The sequence below is a fragment of the Calypte anna genome, chromosome 4A (genome assembly GCF_003957555.1).
Source record: "Calypte anna isolate BGI_N300 chromosome 4A, bCalAnn1_v1.p, whole genome shotgun sequence".
NCBI lineage: Eukaryota > Metazoa > Chordata > Aves > Apodiformes > Trochilidae > Calypte > Calypte anna.
In genome coordinates, this window is record NC_044248.1 from 31,637,362 (window position 1) to 31,653,969 (window position 16,608).

The following is a 16,608-nucleotide window of genomic DNA, read 5'->3' on the forward strand; positions in this document are numbered from 1 at the left end:
CTTCCAGCAGTAGGTACAGAGGCTTTGATTGTCCAAAGCATCTAACCTCAGAAGTTTATTGCATGCCCTGGTCAAATGAAGAAGCACAAGGTCAAAAAGAATTTATTTTTTAAACTTGGGTGCCCTAGCTGGAAGAACCCTTCTCCACAGCTTCCATTTCTGATTTTCTACTAGACTTTTCCACTTCAGCTACATCAAGTGTAGAAACATTGTCAGAAGGACTACATAAGAAAAAAGAAGAAAAGCCAACTGCCCTGGATAAGGAAGAAAAAAGTTTTTAAATAAATAAATAAATAAATTCTTACTTATTGTTGCTTCCACTGAAGCTTCCTACCCTTGCTGAGAAGACTTTGCTTATCATCAGCTGTGGGGGAGAGCTGAAAGGATAAACCATCATTTCAGTGAGTCACCAGTTCCAGAGCACCTGACAAGAGAGTGCATCTCATAAAAACAAACTCACCGTATATAGTGAATTTTCAAGGTGGAGCCTTTGTAACTCATTGCAACTGAGCCAAACATCATTTCTCCCAGCATGTTGACATCAGACGCTGGTCTGGTGTACTACACAGACAAGAAGATGGGAAGAGCAAACTCACTAAAGAAATCACTAACTTTCTAGATAAATACCTTTTTTTCCTACTTTAATCTACATTTTTCTAGATAAAATGCTTCACTAAATGTTTATGCTTTTATTGAGAAACTGCCGGAGTACCTAAAAAATAGTTCTCTCAAAAGTCTCATGTTACTGACAGGTAGATATCTTTCAAAACAAAGAAAATCTCCAAAACAGTATGTTTCTAAGACCTTCACAAATAATAATCCTATTAAAATTTTTTTGTAACTCTTCCAAAGACAAAACACAGAGAGACCAAAAAAAATATACCCACATGTTCTTACTCTACAACATTTTAAAGATAGGGTAGATAATATCAAGGTTCAGATTAATCTGCAATATAGTAGAAGCATAACTAGTCATTCAATGCACATAAGTTAGAGTTTTTATATAAAAAACTTCTTCATAAAATGGAAAGTACAAGAAAGAAAAGCAAGGAACATTACCTGATACTTCGGTATCTGCTCTTTGATATTTTGCATATAGTTTACTGAGGGATTATGAGAAGAAATACTGTTGTTCCCATTGCTTGTTTGGCAGCTCTTGGCAGAAGTCTTTATAGAAGCATCCTCTGCCATTTTCTGTGTCAAAACAGAGCAATATGATGAAAACAATACAAGCAAGCATGAGAAGTCCCATCTGTAAAAATACCACAGCAAGGTTTTTCTTAAAATACAAGCAATAGGAATTGAAAAATGCTCTTATTTGGATGAAGAAGTATGTATCAGTTTAAGGTGGTTTTTTTAAGAGGTGAGCAACAGAGAAAGTACAGAACTACTCTCACATTTATGTTGTCAGAAAATTTTTCATAGTATCACACAATTAGTCAAAGTTGCACTGGAACATAATTCCCATTTGTTATGAATTGCTCTGTGTAACATTTGCCAAAGTTTATATGAACAAAATCTCAAATGTATAGCTTGCTTACAAAGAGATTTCTGTAATCATTTGCAGAATTAACCACTCAAACTTTTGCTCCCCAATCAACTTTAGAATTACCAGATTATAAAATCTATTTATTAAATCTATAAAGGAGATGACTATCTTATTCAAAGTTTACTCTCAAGTCACTATGTTTCAACATCTTAAAGCTGAAAGGTGTAAAGGAAGTCTCAGATACCAATTACATTAATACTGTTCACATATGCTCCTAGGAAAAGCTGCATTTATTTCACTGGAATTTGCTTAATACAGTTTTCATGAACAAAACACAATAATTTTGTTTTCTTTAACGGTCCCTTTTTTTCCCCAATTAGAATGGTCATTAGATGTCAGTTAAAAGAACCACATTACTTTGAACATACTTCTCACATGCAAGTTGCAACTGAAATGACTTATATGAAATGACTGTAACCTTGCATCAATGAAAACCATGAAGTCTTTATCTCAAACTCTTAAGCTTTTTATATACTTAAGAAATTAAAAATCTGTTAATGGAGATATATAGATAATATGTACTAATGAAAACATTCATTCATTTGGCACACGTATGAATGAAGTAATAGGTATAATTTCATACCAGTATGGTTTATTGCACTGGAAATCAGGATTGGCAGGAACCAACTAATTAATTTTTTTTAATGTCAACAAGGTATACAGATAGTTTACAGAAAAAAACCAAAAACAAGCAAGAAGGCAAAACCAAATAGCAATCACCTAGGTGAAAATAAAAAAGCAGTCACAGCTAAATTCACATCATGTATTTTTGGTTCAGCAAAGTAAGAACGGATCAATAGCAGGAAATTAAATAGAAATAAAAGTAGGTTCCAATATTCCACAAGAAAGAGACTGATTTTAAGGCAATGGCATTTCTTACTACAGTGCATTAACTGTAGTAAGTTTTATTAAACTCAAGCCATGCTGACAAGCTGATGAAATGGACAAAAGGAATGATACAGAAGAAAAAGGGGAAAAGCAAGCCAAAAAAAAAGTAGAGGATCTGCCATTTTTTAAAAAGTTGAGTTTAAACTACAGTTCCTTCACCTTTTTCAAAATAAACCTATTAGCATGTTAAAGTAAAATCGTGGACTTCAATTTTTTTTATCTTGTTTTTGCACTCCTTTTATGCAGGTTTTCCTGGAATATTATTTATGTGCTTATCTAATCTCAATGTGACTGTCATTGGGGGTTTAGAAATGCACCAGTGAGAGTAGTCACATTTAATGAGCTATTGACAAAGAAATGCTTAATAAAAGTAGACTGATATAAACCATCTGCAAAAAGAACTGGAGATCAGACTAACAGCACTGAAAAGAAATGTAGTATATTAAAGAAACTACGGTTAAACAGAATACAGTTCTGCTAGATACTGCTAGATCCCACATACTTCAAAAAACAATGTATTTGAATATTCAATGTAAATAACCTTTACTGTATTTAAGGAAAATGGATAAATGCACAGTAGACACACACACTTTTTTTTAATTTAGTTTAAATGAGACTGAGCTTGAGAGTAATTCTGCCACCACTTCGACTCAATCAAATTTTAGGCTTGCTGTTTGACAACATAGCTAAAAAAAGACCAAACACTGAAAATCACCTTTACCATCCATGTGTTTGCATGCCAAAGTCCTTTGGCTGTTTTAAAAGGATGCCTGGATTACTGTCTGGCTAGAAAAGAGATAATAGCCTGTATCATGTGTTATAAAGGCAGTTATAATCTGGTTTATGTCAGTGTTGCACAGAGTTTCTCATAGGACATTTTGCAGTTAACTTTTAGTTTGAAGTATTGAAGTAGATGTTAATATTTAAATGAATCCAGTAATATAATTCTTCCTCACACACTGTGTATTGTAAGCCAACTTCAAGATACAAAGTAATGACCACAGAGCAGGTGGGAGAGGAATAATACTAACAGGCCAGTTTGACCCATTTACTCTCTTAAGTAGATGACCAGTTATCAGCTGATGGTGCTTATCAGTATAATTGATTTAGAACAATGGCATATTTGCAGTGACTGAAATATATAATATATATAATCCTATATAGCTAGTGATTCTATGATAAACCATGTTTTTTCTGAAGCAGCTGATTGTAACAAGAGCTTCAACAGAAACAAAACATGGAAATAATTTAATAGAGGAGAGAAACACAGAACTATCAGAAAAACATACAAACAAATAAAAAGCAACCAAAACCCAGAAAGCAATATTGTTTAACTTGTTCTAAAATCACCTCGATTTCCTGGAAATATTAATCAACAATTTGTGTGCCCAGAGAGCAGCACAAAGAAATTTGCATCTTGACAGCATTAGTTCTTGCTTCTCTGTATATCACCAAAACTTATGTGGTCATATATTGCTGTGTGTCAGTCTTGCACATTACAGCCTGGTTAGCCAAAGTGGAGTTGTTTTAAATCACATGAAGCCAACAATTTTACTAATTCAAACACCAAAGGAAGACAAACACACTTAGAGACATACTAGACATCACTGGAATAATGGGACTGCACAACCAGGGCTAACAAAAAAACCAATCCCAGTCAATATTAAAAAGGTTAAGGAAATAGCCAGTTTAAAGAGGTACAGAACTCTTTGCTTGAAAGCAAATCAGGTCTGAATTGTTAAGTTTCAATATTTACATTATCAATACCAAATACCAGATATGTGTTCATAGGTTTTTTGGAATGTAACACACTCTTGTTGCAGCTATCACAGAACTGAGATCAAGTGAAAGATCACAAGTAAGATTAAGTAGCTGACACTGTCATATTAAAAATTCTTGCTTTGGGGATGAGAAACAAAAGAGCAGGAGGACAAAAGCAAAATTAGCATTTCATACCTGAACCACAGCTTCATTAATTTTGCGGACTGCTTTGGAATCAAATAAGACCTGTCTGCCTCTCCTCTCACAGTCTTGGTAAACTATCAGGCGGATTTCATTCAAGTCAAACTCTGAAGAAGACCAGCTGCAGATTATAAACAGAACATGTTAAAATAGTGTGCTTAGTTTGCGGGCTTACTTGTAGCAGTGTAGAAGTGTAGAAACTTGTACTTGGCAAATACATCTTTTACTTAGCATCTGCAAGAATCAGGTAGTGATCACAGAACTCTTGACCAAAACAGGACTCCAAGGAGCACCTAAGCCATGTCACTGGTACACAGGCAAGCAGAGCCGGACTCATTTTTATCTAACCTTTCTTAAAAATTTTCCAGAAAAGAAACATAGAAGTTTGACTCAGTTATCTTCTTCAGGGCTTAATTTACTCCCTTCTCCAAACACAGTCTGGATCATCCTTTTTGCAAGGTAGGTGTGGCATTTTGTGCAATTTTTTCAGTGGCAATGAAAAACAATGGATTAACAACATGCTCAAGGCTTACACCTTCCCTTATCTTTCCCTCCTCCAAACAACACAAACCCAACTCCTTTTGATCCAATATGTCAACAGAAGTTATAATTTTTTCCAAAAATGAATTCCTGTAACTGAAAGACAAAGTTTATGTTGTTACATTACTTTTCTCCTTACTCTACTGAGATGCTTCAGGGTTTAAAGAGCAACTACAGATTACCAAGATTCAATCTCTTAACTACAATGAAAGCAAGATAGCACTGAGATTCAACCTGAGAAAAAAAACCTCTCTCAAGACAGCACCTGACTGTTCCTCAGATGGCACATGAGTTGCCTCCTTGCACTGCCACAGGAAGCTGAGGAGCATAACTTAATATGGCTGAGTTCCTAACAGACTGCACATCCAAGCATAGTGCTTTGCTTGTCCTCAGGTTCAGCTACATGAAATGCTTTTCATGTTATGTAGCTGGTAAGCAGGAATTAATGGAAAAAACCTACTACTGCATAAAGTGCTACACAGCACACTTGCTCAGTCATATCGCCTCATCCCTGACCTGGACGGATCACATCCGGGGGGCAAGAGTACAACTGTTATTAACAGCTGTTGGTTTAAAAAACTGCATGACTGACTTCAGTCAAGGCCACTCTGATCTCCCACCCTGAATGATGTTTCATTTAGGAATTTTCCCAAATTATGCCCTATAGAGAAGGAAGGTAGAGAATTGAGGGAAGAGGACAAAAACTCTATAGAGCTGAAAGACAAGAATTTCTGAAGTGGTTTCATTTATTCCATGCTCTCTTAACAGCCACAAATCAATACTGATATAAACCCTATCAGCTTCTGCTAGTCAGTAAGGTAACCATAGGCAACTGCTTTAGGAACACTCAGAGACTTGCAAATTTAAAGTCATTCTAAGTAAAGAGAGATTAATTTCTTCTTTGTGCTTCATCTTGCATTCCAGAGATCAACTCTCCTTTCCATGTAGCTAGGAATCAAAATAAGCCTAAATACGCAGCTTTTTCAAAGCTTATAAATCTGGAAGGTTTTATTCTATTTTTAAATACATTAGAAGAGAGTAAGCCAGATACTTCATGACAAGGTATCCTGATACAAGGATACTTTATGTACACAATAAGCAAGAGTCCAGTACATATCAAAACCAGATCATGGAACAACGCTAAAGGCTGTTTTGCCATCAACAGTGAGGAAACTTGATGTGTTTATAACTTGTTGCCTCCAAAATGCAAGGAGTGCCAGGCAGTTTCTTTTCAAGTCTTCCCTTCCAAAGGGAGTCACAACACGAAGTTAACCTGCGTGAGATCAGACCTGATACCATTGTTGATGGTTGCCCAACAAAGATCCTACACATATCGTATATAGAGAGCTGCAACTACACCATCTGTTTTAAAAGCCTGTTAAGAGCTTCTCAGCCCACTGCCTGTGCAGTGGGATTACAAAATCCACTTGTATAGGATGCCAGAGGAGTCACAGTCACCAGCAGATAGCTGTAGTCTGCCACATGAACCTGATGTACCAGATACTCTGAAACCTCTTCAGTTATACAGCTACCCAATTCTTTACACTTTCTGCATGAACAACACTAGGCTGCCTCCTAAAGAAGGCTGCAGGTCTCCTGCCCTTTAACAAAGAAAATGTGTATATTTAGGCCCTTAATTTAAGTTGTATGCAAGAGCAAAATCTTATTTGTCTCCAGGACTGGCCCAGCAGGATCTATCATTCAGACCACAGGACTCACTTCAGGCACTGACTGGGCCAACCCAGCCCTACAACTGCCCATTGATGCTAAAAGCATGCTCAGTACTTATGCTGCATGAATTCAGGTTTCCTCCTGAACAAGTGAGCTCCCACATTCTGCACTAAAGCAAACCTCACATTATTTGTGCAGTGCCAACTTCCATATAAGCTGTGAACTGGGATTTATAACAAATGCTGAACTAGAAGCCAACTTAACTGCTTGCTGAAGTGACTTTTCCACACAGCACTCTAGAATTAAAAATTGCTGCAATCTTTCAGAACTTCAACGGGATTCTAGTGCCAGACAGTGACAAGATACAAGTCACAAGTTTGTGATTAATAGGGCAAATCTAGGGAAGTAATTTCAGATAATGCTTCTTAAAGTACTAACCAAATATCAAACTTACATTTCAATGAAGTCCTTGCTTTCAGTCCTTAAATGACTGGGAACACACATGCAGTTCCTGCAGCAGTCCTACCCATTACAGAAGAGAGACATCCTACTAAAACTTCACTTGATAAGATCAAGCATATCTGTAGGGAAGTTACACACACATATAAACCCATAGCCTTGATATTTCCACATGGAATGTAGCACCAAGCCCAAGACGAGTCAGCTGCCTGGGATGTATTTCCTGGTCACTAAAGCTGATGAGCAGACCGCTTACAGTACTTCCACCCTTTATTATTTAAGCCAGCTCATATAACATACAGCCCTCAAAACAGGGACAGAGGGAGTATGCAATCTTCTCCTAAAAACAGTGCTGGAGAATACAGATGGTACAGAGACTCATTAAACAGCTGTTTTCACATACATAAAAAACAATCCCCCGAACTGTTACTTGTCTCTGTATTGGCTTTTTACTTATTTAGCAATGCTGGAAGGCATGTGCTTCTTTTTGTTTCTTCACATACAGATTTTGAAAAAGATGTTATTCTCTTGCGCAAAATATAAATTCAGAAAAAAAGCCCTCAACACCAACAAACCCATTTCTGCACTGCTTATCATTTGTTTAGAAGTTAGAAAGTTAAAACTCAATGGTTTCACTAAGAAAAAAGCCTTTCAGTCTCCTACAATTTTTTTCTAAAAAATCAGTTTCAGAAAAAAAATCTAAAAAAGACCAAAATATCTGAAATAGGCATAAGAAATATTTTAGACTTTTTTCTGTAAAGGAAAAAGGATCCTATGCTAGCAGGCAACCCGTATGTATACATGTTCATCTTGCCCAATTGTTTGTTAATTCCCTAAAGCCACTTATTTTCCAGCTGTACCATATTATGATTCTAACAGTCTACTCCATGTTCAATTATAACAAATATTGGTGTTTATTCTCATCAGAAATGCCTTTTAGCTCTTTACCACCATTCCTGACAATCTTCCCCTTCATGTTTCAAGACTCAGTTGTTTTCCTTATGCTGGTTTGGTCAAATCTAAACTGGTACACTGTTGATTGTTTCCTTTTTTTGTCTGTGTCTAACTCAGCTTGCCCAACCATATGCAAGTACTGAAGGAATCTATGTGAGAATTATATAACATGAGTGGTTTTGCATATGTACCTACTGCTGAAAAGTATTACTTTTGATAACAAAAACTATTAAATCCCAGGTTATGCTTTGTATTTCTTATGATTGTTTAGCAAGAGTAAATGTGCTACAATGACTACTTTTTGGATAACAACTGTTTCTTGTCTCAGCCAGCTTAAAAAAAGCCTTAAAAAAAAGTTTGGCTAAACACTAACATGTCATTTGCCTTGGTCATGTTTATATAAAATTTTTCTCATTCCACTTATACCAGAAATATCTCATGTTCAATTCCCATTTAAGAACTCCTTAATAAATAGAATGATGTAGCAGTGCCAAAGGAACACTTATCAATTAAGTATCTCGTAAAAAAAATGCTGTAAGTAAAATTATAGCATGTTTTTTTCAGCCTGACCTGAGTGTCAAGGTACTGCAAAATGACAAGACCAACTTCTGATAACATTACACCCTAGAAAGGTAAGGAAGAGACTGACTGCTAACTGAAACGTGTCACTTTGGCTTAAAGACAATGCATTATGGAAGGTCCTGCGTATTCTTAAAAATTAGCTGAATTAAATTAACATGAGCTTGTATGGATGTTCATATTCCAGGCTAGATGTGGCTATTTTGACTAAACATGTTTTCTTATTTGACTAGAAAAATAAAAGCCCTACATACCCTTTCTCCTCTTTTTGAACCTACATGACACTTCTTATTACTCATGCTGGTTCTGGGAATAATTCTGTAAAACAACTGAATTATCTGCAGCAGCAGCAGTCTGCCTCAGCACATGAGAGATCAGAAAGGCAGCTGGAAAAAGGAAGGAAGAAGTACAAGTCAATGGAACCTCCACCTCTTGGTGGCAGCATTTGTTGTTGTACTAACTCACTTTATCGATGGTGCCATTGTACCTTTAGGAAAGCACACAAAGAAAACGTTCCCTGTGCGTTGCCAAATAAGTATTGAGGTCAGTTAGAATATCAACTGAGTTCGCTTGTTCCCGAGTCAGTTTTCCACCTATTAGTGAGCTCAACCAGCTCCCTAAGGAGAGCCAGTTCCAGAAGGACTGGAAAGGCCAAGGCCAGCACAAGGGGAGAAAGGACAAGAGCATGATGCCAGCAAGCAAAGGAAGAAGCAGCGATGTGATTCCTCCCTTCAGCATCAGCAGTCTGAACAGCTCAGCTTATCTATCCTCACCTTCAGAGTTAATCTTCCCTGCATGTGGAAGATGCTGGAACTAATAAACATCACCTTCAAGTCAAAATAAATAAATAAAACCAAACTGCCTACACTCATAGAACAGGAAAACCAGGCCTACTATAGATAATACAACACTCTGAAAAAAAACTAAAAATCACAAAGCGAGCCACAAGTTTGGAACATCTTGTAGATATCCTGGCAAGTTTAGTCCCCACATTCCATATGAATCCTAAATGTGTGCTTTATTTTTCTCTTAAATTGGCATGAGCTACTTTTCCTTGGCTTTTTCAACGTTTCTCCCATTACAGATACGAGACCTAGAGGCAAGGAGATTTCTCTGATGTAGAGGAAAACAGACTCATTTGTTTCATCTGTTTCTTGAAAAATAAGTCACAAGATTCTTAGCCCATTCTGCACCGAAACAGAATCTAGATCTCCAAACCCTGATCATTATAAAGGGGAACCAAAAGCTTTCTTTATAACAACCAGCATGCATGCAATAACTGAAAAGTGACCTACTAATTTATATTCAAAAACTACTTCAGCTGACCTTAAAATGTTTTTGAAAGTTAATAACTACCCATTACTTCAGTGCAACATCCATAGGCTAGAGAAACAAAAAGGTTGAAATATATATATATATATATATATATACATCTATCTATATTATTCTGCCCTGTAGACCAGCAATCCTGAATGTATATTATTTACTCTTTTACCCTCAAGTGTTAGAATTTGGAAAAAGCTGCCCTGAACCGTATTTTCAACACCATAATATAGCAGCAGAGACTCAGACATTGCAGACATGCTGGCACACATCTGGAAAAGGCACCATAAAGTAGTAAAGGAAACACTATTCATACTCCAGATTTCTTTGATGTCATGCTTGATCTAGAGGGTGTTTACAAGTAAAGCAGAGTGTTCCTTTCCCCCCTGCTTCACACCATTCTCTCCTGTCACCTCTGCAATGTTACTACTTGACTCACTAACACAGAAGGTTGCAAAAAAAAAAAAAAAAAAAAGGGGGGGGGGGAAACCAATTTGAAAACTAGAAAGAGTAGGTACAATTATTTAACCTTAACAGAAAAGAAAGGCAATTATCATTCATGCCTCAGTTTGCATATACATAAATGTTACACATCAGAGTCAAGTATGTAGATTCAGTTTCTAACAATAGGGAAAACTTTCTGGAATATAATTCACCATCATCAGTAAGAATAAGCTTCTCATAAACCTTATCCAGTTATTTACAAAATAGCCTTTCAGGCACATGACTATAAATTCAATATCAACTAAAAACCTCCATTCTGATAGAAGTCATATATATCAAAAAAGTTATTCATACCTGTTTTGCAGTAGTCTAGTCACTCTGCTGACACAGCTGACACTTTGGTCTCTCAATGATTTTCTAATCCTTTCATCCAATTTGGTACAAGAGAAATCATTTCCAAGTGGTACATCACTGTTGTTTCTCACCCTTTCAATTTGTCCCCCTGTGCCATTTGTAGCTTTTGGTGTACCCCCACACATTTTCCTTTTCTAAAAATCCTCCTGTAAAGCTCCCTCAAAGAAATTAAATACCTGCTGAAGAGATGCAGCCTCAAGTGGATTTCTTTATTACAGATCAACCATTAACAGTGCTAATTTACCATCAGCTTTTTCCCCTATACAGGAACACAGCTTGCTGAATTTCCTGATAGGGGGAAAAAAGCCAAAGAGATCTGATATTCTGTAAGACATTTATGCAGAAAGATAGCTGTAGCTAATGTAGCTCCAATTATTCCAGACAGAAGAGTAGACATGACTTTCCAGTTTCAGAAACCATCATAGAGCCGCTCTTGGTGCTAGGAGTTTTTCCTACCAAGCCTGGAACAAAGCTGTAGCAGAAACAACAGCTAATATTGACTTTAACTATGTTTGTTTCCTGGTATGTGATTAGGTAGCTTGCAATTATGTAGTCACAAGACTGAACCATATGGCCTCCTAAAAAAAAAAAAAAAAAAAAAAAAAAAAAAACATGGTTGCTTTTGCAGTGACTCGCCCTTAGTTGCAAGGTTGTTCTAACACTGGCTACAACACCCTGTTAATGGCTCTCATGTGAGCAAGTGTCATCTGACAACCCCTAGCAACCTCATGGAGCTTAGAAGCAAATAAGAATGGCACCGTTGCCATATGGTTATCAGTTAAAAAGAGACCAAAACCAAGAAACACACTAGATATTCTGCAATGTAAGGCTTTTAAAGAGAAATAGGAGTTTCAGATTTAAATGTAAATACTATTCTGAATTTTTTTTTAAAGTAGAAGAGAAAGCATTGTGTTTGTCACAGACAAGTTGGTTCATGAGAATTTATAGTCATGTGCCTATTAAAACAATTTAATGGCAGATATGATGACAAAAATACCTACATTAAAATTTTTCTGACTAATAAAATTTAAGCTTTTAAACAAAATGAAGGAATCTGACTTTTTATTCAGGCTCAGGTAATTCCATTGCAGAAGAAAGTCCTTTTCCTCATCCTTGCTTAAAAAAAAAAAAAGTTATCCAAACATGTCTGCTCAGAATTTTTGTCTTTCATGGCTTCTTCCCACATCAGTAACATTTTATATATTTTATAAGGTAACAGCCACAGGACTAGTTCCCTTCCAGATTAAAAAGGGAAAGTAAATTCCCTAATGGTCCCGCAGAAATACGAGTTAGAAAACACAGAAAATTTCAAAACGCAGAGCTACTTGCTATACAGCCCTTCTTAAAGGGCTTAAATCCTTAAAAGGATTTTGTAATCTCAGGAAACCCCAAGCTCTAAACACTGGGCAAAAGTCAAGCAGAAACCTAGAGCAAGGTTAGGTTGAACAAGGTGCAGAGGGAAGCCCTAGTTTTAATTCCCAGAGTAGTGACAAGTAAGAGATGACAATTACTCTCTCTTTCTCCCTAGAGAGGGAAACAAGTGAAAAGCTTTGTTCTGTTCTCAAGTTATCTGAAGTATATTTAAGAGAAGGCAAGTGCTAGCCCTTGCCCCATTGAGGAGGACTATTTCAATCATCAGTGTTCCTAGTCAAGTGCAAATAAAACACCCAGCGGATGATCAGCTTCCTACATTTGGACTAAAATCAACAACTAATAACATTCACTTCCATCTCTTCCTCAAATAGAAACCCAAACAATATTCTGAAACATTCACTTAAATGACCAAAATATTGGATTTACATCAGACTAGAACTAGGAACTAAACAGATGTGCTTCACAACACTACCCCATCTGTAGATTAAGTCTGCATGAATGCTATAAATCTCATAATACCTAGAAAGTTACCATCAAAAATCTACAAAATGGTTTCTTGGGATGGGGGGAACAAAAAAAAAAAACCCAACCCCTCCCCCCCCCCAAAAAAAACAAAACCAAAAAAACACAAAATCCAAAAAAAACCCCAACAAACAAACAAACAAACAAAACCAACACCCAACAACAACAACCCCCCCCTTCCAAAGAACCCAAAGCCTCTCCCCCCCAAAAAAGAAAAAAAAACAAACCAAAACAAACCCACCACACATGGAAACCCACCACACATGGAAAACAACCTGAGTCCAGTGAGTAGATAATACAGAAAATAGAAGAAAATGTCCTTCTCTCCAGTACAATACTCTGGGAAGAGGAATTTAATCACTCATTCTAGGCTATGTGACAGCATGTCACCTGCTGTGTTTGTATGCCATTTCCTGTCCTTCATCCCCACTGCAAGACAATTGCCTAAATGATTTCAACTCAAGGTAATACTTTAGCAAGAAAATTTGAGGGACGGGAAAGAGGAAATACATATGATGGAGTTACTGAATTAACAATTATTTTCTGTGAAACGTACAGCTGTCTACTAAAACTTCAGAATGATTTCAAATCTAACAGAATATTTGCAGAGCCCCATGTAAGGATTTTTTTTCCTAAACAGCTTTTGGAAGCAAGTGGGAGAAGTTTAGGAAACATTCAAATCATACCTGCTGTTTCAGTGAGCACTTGTTTTTGCAAAACATGTTCTTAGCAAAATTGATACACAAAAAGGCCTTCAACCTAGACATTCAGGATGAGTGCCCAAACGCATGTTTAAAGGTGAAGTGGAATCTATTCTGGATAGCTTAATGATGAATTTCCTACTTTTAGACTGTTCAATAGCTTATGTAGAAGATGTAGATTCCCTTCCTCCCTCCCATTTCGAAGTATTTACCCGGCACTGCTCCTCCACTTTTTAATACCTTGGTTATGGAAGAGTTCTGCTGATGCCAGACCACACCACATTCTTTTTCCATTGATTTAAAGCAGTCCTAATGTGGTAAAGCACTATTAACCTCATATGAACTACCTTGTTCAAACATGATACATAGTTACTAGTTCCACACAAGCTAGGCAGGATACATTGCAGATTAGTCATGCAACAAGTGAGGGAACATGTTATTTGCAGCATATTTCTCTCTCCCTCTCTGTTTAGGTCTTCTGTAGAAAGAGTTCCAGTGGACAAAAATGAAGTTCTCCATTTCAGATCTCTGTACAGAAACATTACTTTTAAAAAAAGATAATTGCATATTCAAGACAACACTGGATATAGTTACTTGCTGAAAAGTCAGAATTCCATGGACTCCCTCTTTAGGGGAGGAGAACATACTGCATTTTTGCATGGTTGGAAGCATTTTTTCATCATCTGTGTTGCTAGAAAGCAATACCATCACACACACACACAATGATCACAAAAAAACCACACCAGATAGAGACTAAGAAACAGATCTATACAACTCACCATAAATGTCACAGATCAGCTTTCCACAAACATGAAGAACAGCCTCCTAACAGCGTTTCATAGAAGCTGGCTGGGTTATAAGTTTGGATTTGCTGTTTGTTGGCTTATCTACGAGTCCAAAGTTTGGGGTTTAGGTTTCATACAGTGCCTCAGTGATAATGCAAAAAAACCCCAATCGTAACCAAACAAAAAACCAAAAAAGAACAGTGTGTTTGAAGTAGTATCATAAAGAGCACAGAGACAGTACTCTCAGTTGCTAGGCCCAGAAACGGAATTCCTCATTAGCAAAGAGAAGAGCTCAAGACTTGTAACTGCACGAAAAAGTGCAAAACTCTAATTGTTTTACCATTAGGAAAAGCGTGTTTATTTTTGTTAAGCTAGGACTTTAAACAAAGAAAGCTAAACTATGCAGCAAGTTTGGCAATGTACATTCATCACCTAGTCCTTTCCTCAGTCCTAATCAACTTTCCCCCTTCCATCCCACTTTCCCCCTTAACTCCCACAGTTTCTAAAAGCTAGGGAAGTCCAGTTGATGTAAATTAAATCAAATATTTTGCTGAAGTTACTTCACAGTAAGGACTATTGTCCTTATCATATCAAAGTACTGAACGTTTATTTGTTAATTTTCTTCAGGGTTGGTTTGGTTGGTTTGTTTGTTTTCCTCCATTTTTCTTTTTAAAGGCACCTCCAGCAACCAACTTCTATCTGTCACTGGAAACAAACAGGTTCAGCCAAACACCAGAAGCTGGATGGGAGCAAGGGGTGCCCAGCCCAGCGTCTCTGCTGAGCACCAGGGCCACCCAGCCACCAGGGCCACCCCACCTCCTCCTGCATGCAATGCCAGGTCTCAGCTGGGGCATCACTCCCATGTCACTTGTTCCAGTGGCACCATGCGACTGGGCCAGCATCCAGGAACACAGCTACTAAATACAGACACTGCCAAGGCACGTCTCAGCACTGCCTCTGCCAGAACATGAGATGAATAGAAATCTCTTATCCTACCAGCTTTACTGCCTCTGCCTCTCCCAATCTTGAACAGAAGGAAGAACAACACATGGCACATCCAAAGAAGATTTTTGAGCAATAATGCAAGACATAATCTGGTATTTATAATACTGTACTGCTGTATGAAAGTATTAATGGATCTCAGATCTTAACATCTTCTAGGTAAATGAGCAGGTCAGCACTAACATCATCACCACACCTTAGGGAAGATATCCCAAGGCACGGGTTTGGTTGCCTGCTCTTCACTGTTCCTTCTCCCTCTTCTTTAAAGCCCCATTTATTTTTATTAAATAAGTCTGTATGCACATTTCAAGCCTCTGTTCAGAGGAGAAGTTTTAGAACATGAAAGTAAAATCACAACTGTAACAGTATTATTTATAAACATAAGTAAATACATATTAATGCCAGCTGATGCAGAGATATGAACCAAGATGTTTGGTGTTCAACATCCCCCCCCTGATTTTTGCTAGTTAGCTAAAAATACTTTTGCTAGAACACAAATGCTTTCACTCAAAGTAACTAAAAACACCTATATATTCAAAGAAACAATTTCTTCACAAGTTTCTTCCACTCCTGCTATGTAAAGGCTATGTTCACAAGAGGGCTTTGTAAACTTCAGAGGACTTGACATTCTATCCCCAACTTCCCAGCCAAGTAAGTTTAGGATACTCTCTCCAGGGGTACAGAAAGCCCTCTCTAAATAGCTATATTAAACTGTGGTAAGAGCAGGATGGGATTTGCTTCTTTCAAAATAGCTATTGTAACTGAAAAGTTAGCCTACAATAATGAGGGAAGGAACGAAGCAAAACTAAGTATGCTGAATATTTATGAAAATTGATGGATTTACCCATCTGGCAAGAATATGGGAAAGAACATACACAAGAAGCCATGTTTGATCACCCAAAAGTTGCTATAGCTCGAACAGCAAAGTCCATTGCCTTTGTCTAGATGAATGCCAGGAAATCCTGACTTAGATTGAATGAAGCGATAACATAGACGGATATAACGTCAGCTCCGGCACTTTTCACTGGTTATAGCCAAAAATATATTTTGCTCCTCTTGTTGTTATGATAATTCATCTATTCTGTCCAAAACAAAACACTTTCCTTATCCCTCTCCTATAGACAGCATGAAGGTAGCTTTCCAGTACTCGCACTAGATCTTGAATGCTTACACAGATTTATTTTCAAGTTTCACTGGAAAGGGAAGGAGGAGCCATGTCTTGGGAGCTGGAAAAGAAGATCAGGATAATTAAATTACTCATTACATAATACCTTGTCAATGGAAAAGACTACACACAAAACCAACCAAACAAACCACAGTCCTGCATCTGACTGGTATGGGCAATCCTCACCTTCCTGTAACACACTATACAAGAAAGTTATGTTCTGTTTACCACCAATTGCGCAGGACGTTGGATGTATAAATAGTCATTAAGTTGTGA

The 16,608-nt window shown here is 37.2% G+C and overlaps 1 protein-coding gene across 5 annotated transcripts in view; it reads right to left on the reverse strand.

Moving 5' to 3' along the window:
* The window catches only part of FNIP2 (folliculin interacting protein 2), a 48,583-nt gene that overhangs the window by 22,463 nt on the left and 9,512 nt on the right, over positions 1 to 16,608 (reverse strand). For 3 of the 5 annotated variants that reach the window (XR_003987516.1, XM_030449613.1, XM_030449615.1), the window contains exons 1-5: positions 10,724 to 11,259; positions 4,394 to 4,520; positions 1,060 to 1,194; positions 461 to 561; positions 306 to 377 (exon numbers count right to left, since the gene is read on the reverse strand). Coding sequence is in view for 4 of the 5 variants with exons in the window: in XM_030449613.1 (XP_030305473.1) it covers positions 306 to 377; positions 461 to 561; positions 1,060 to 1,194; positions 4,394 to 4,520; positions 10,724 to 10,908 (620 nt within the window). In the remaining variant the exon portion in view is untranslated. Of the gene's footprint in view, positions 1 to 305; positions 378 to 460; positions 562 to 1,059; positions 1,195 to 4,393; positions 4,521 to 10,723; positions 11,260 to 16,608 lie in introns of those variants that run through there. The other 2 variants (XM_030449616.1, XM_030449614.1) reach the window with 1 other exon arrangement.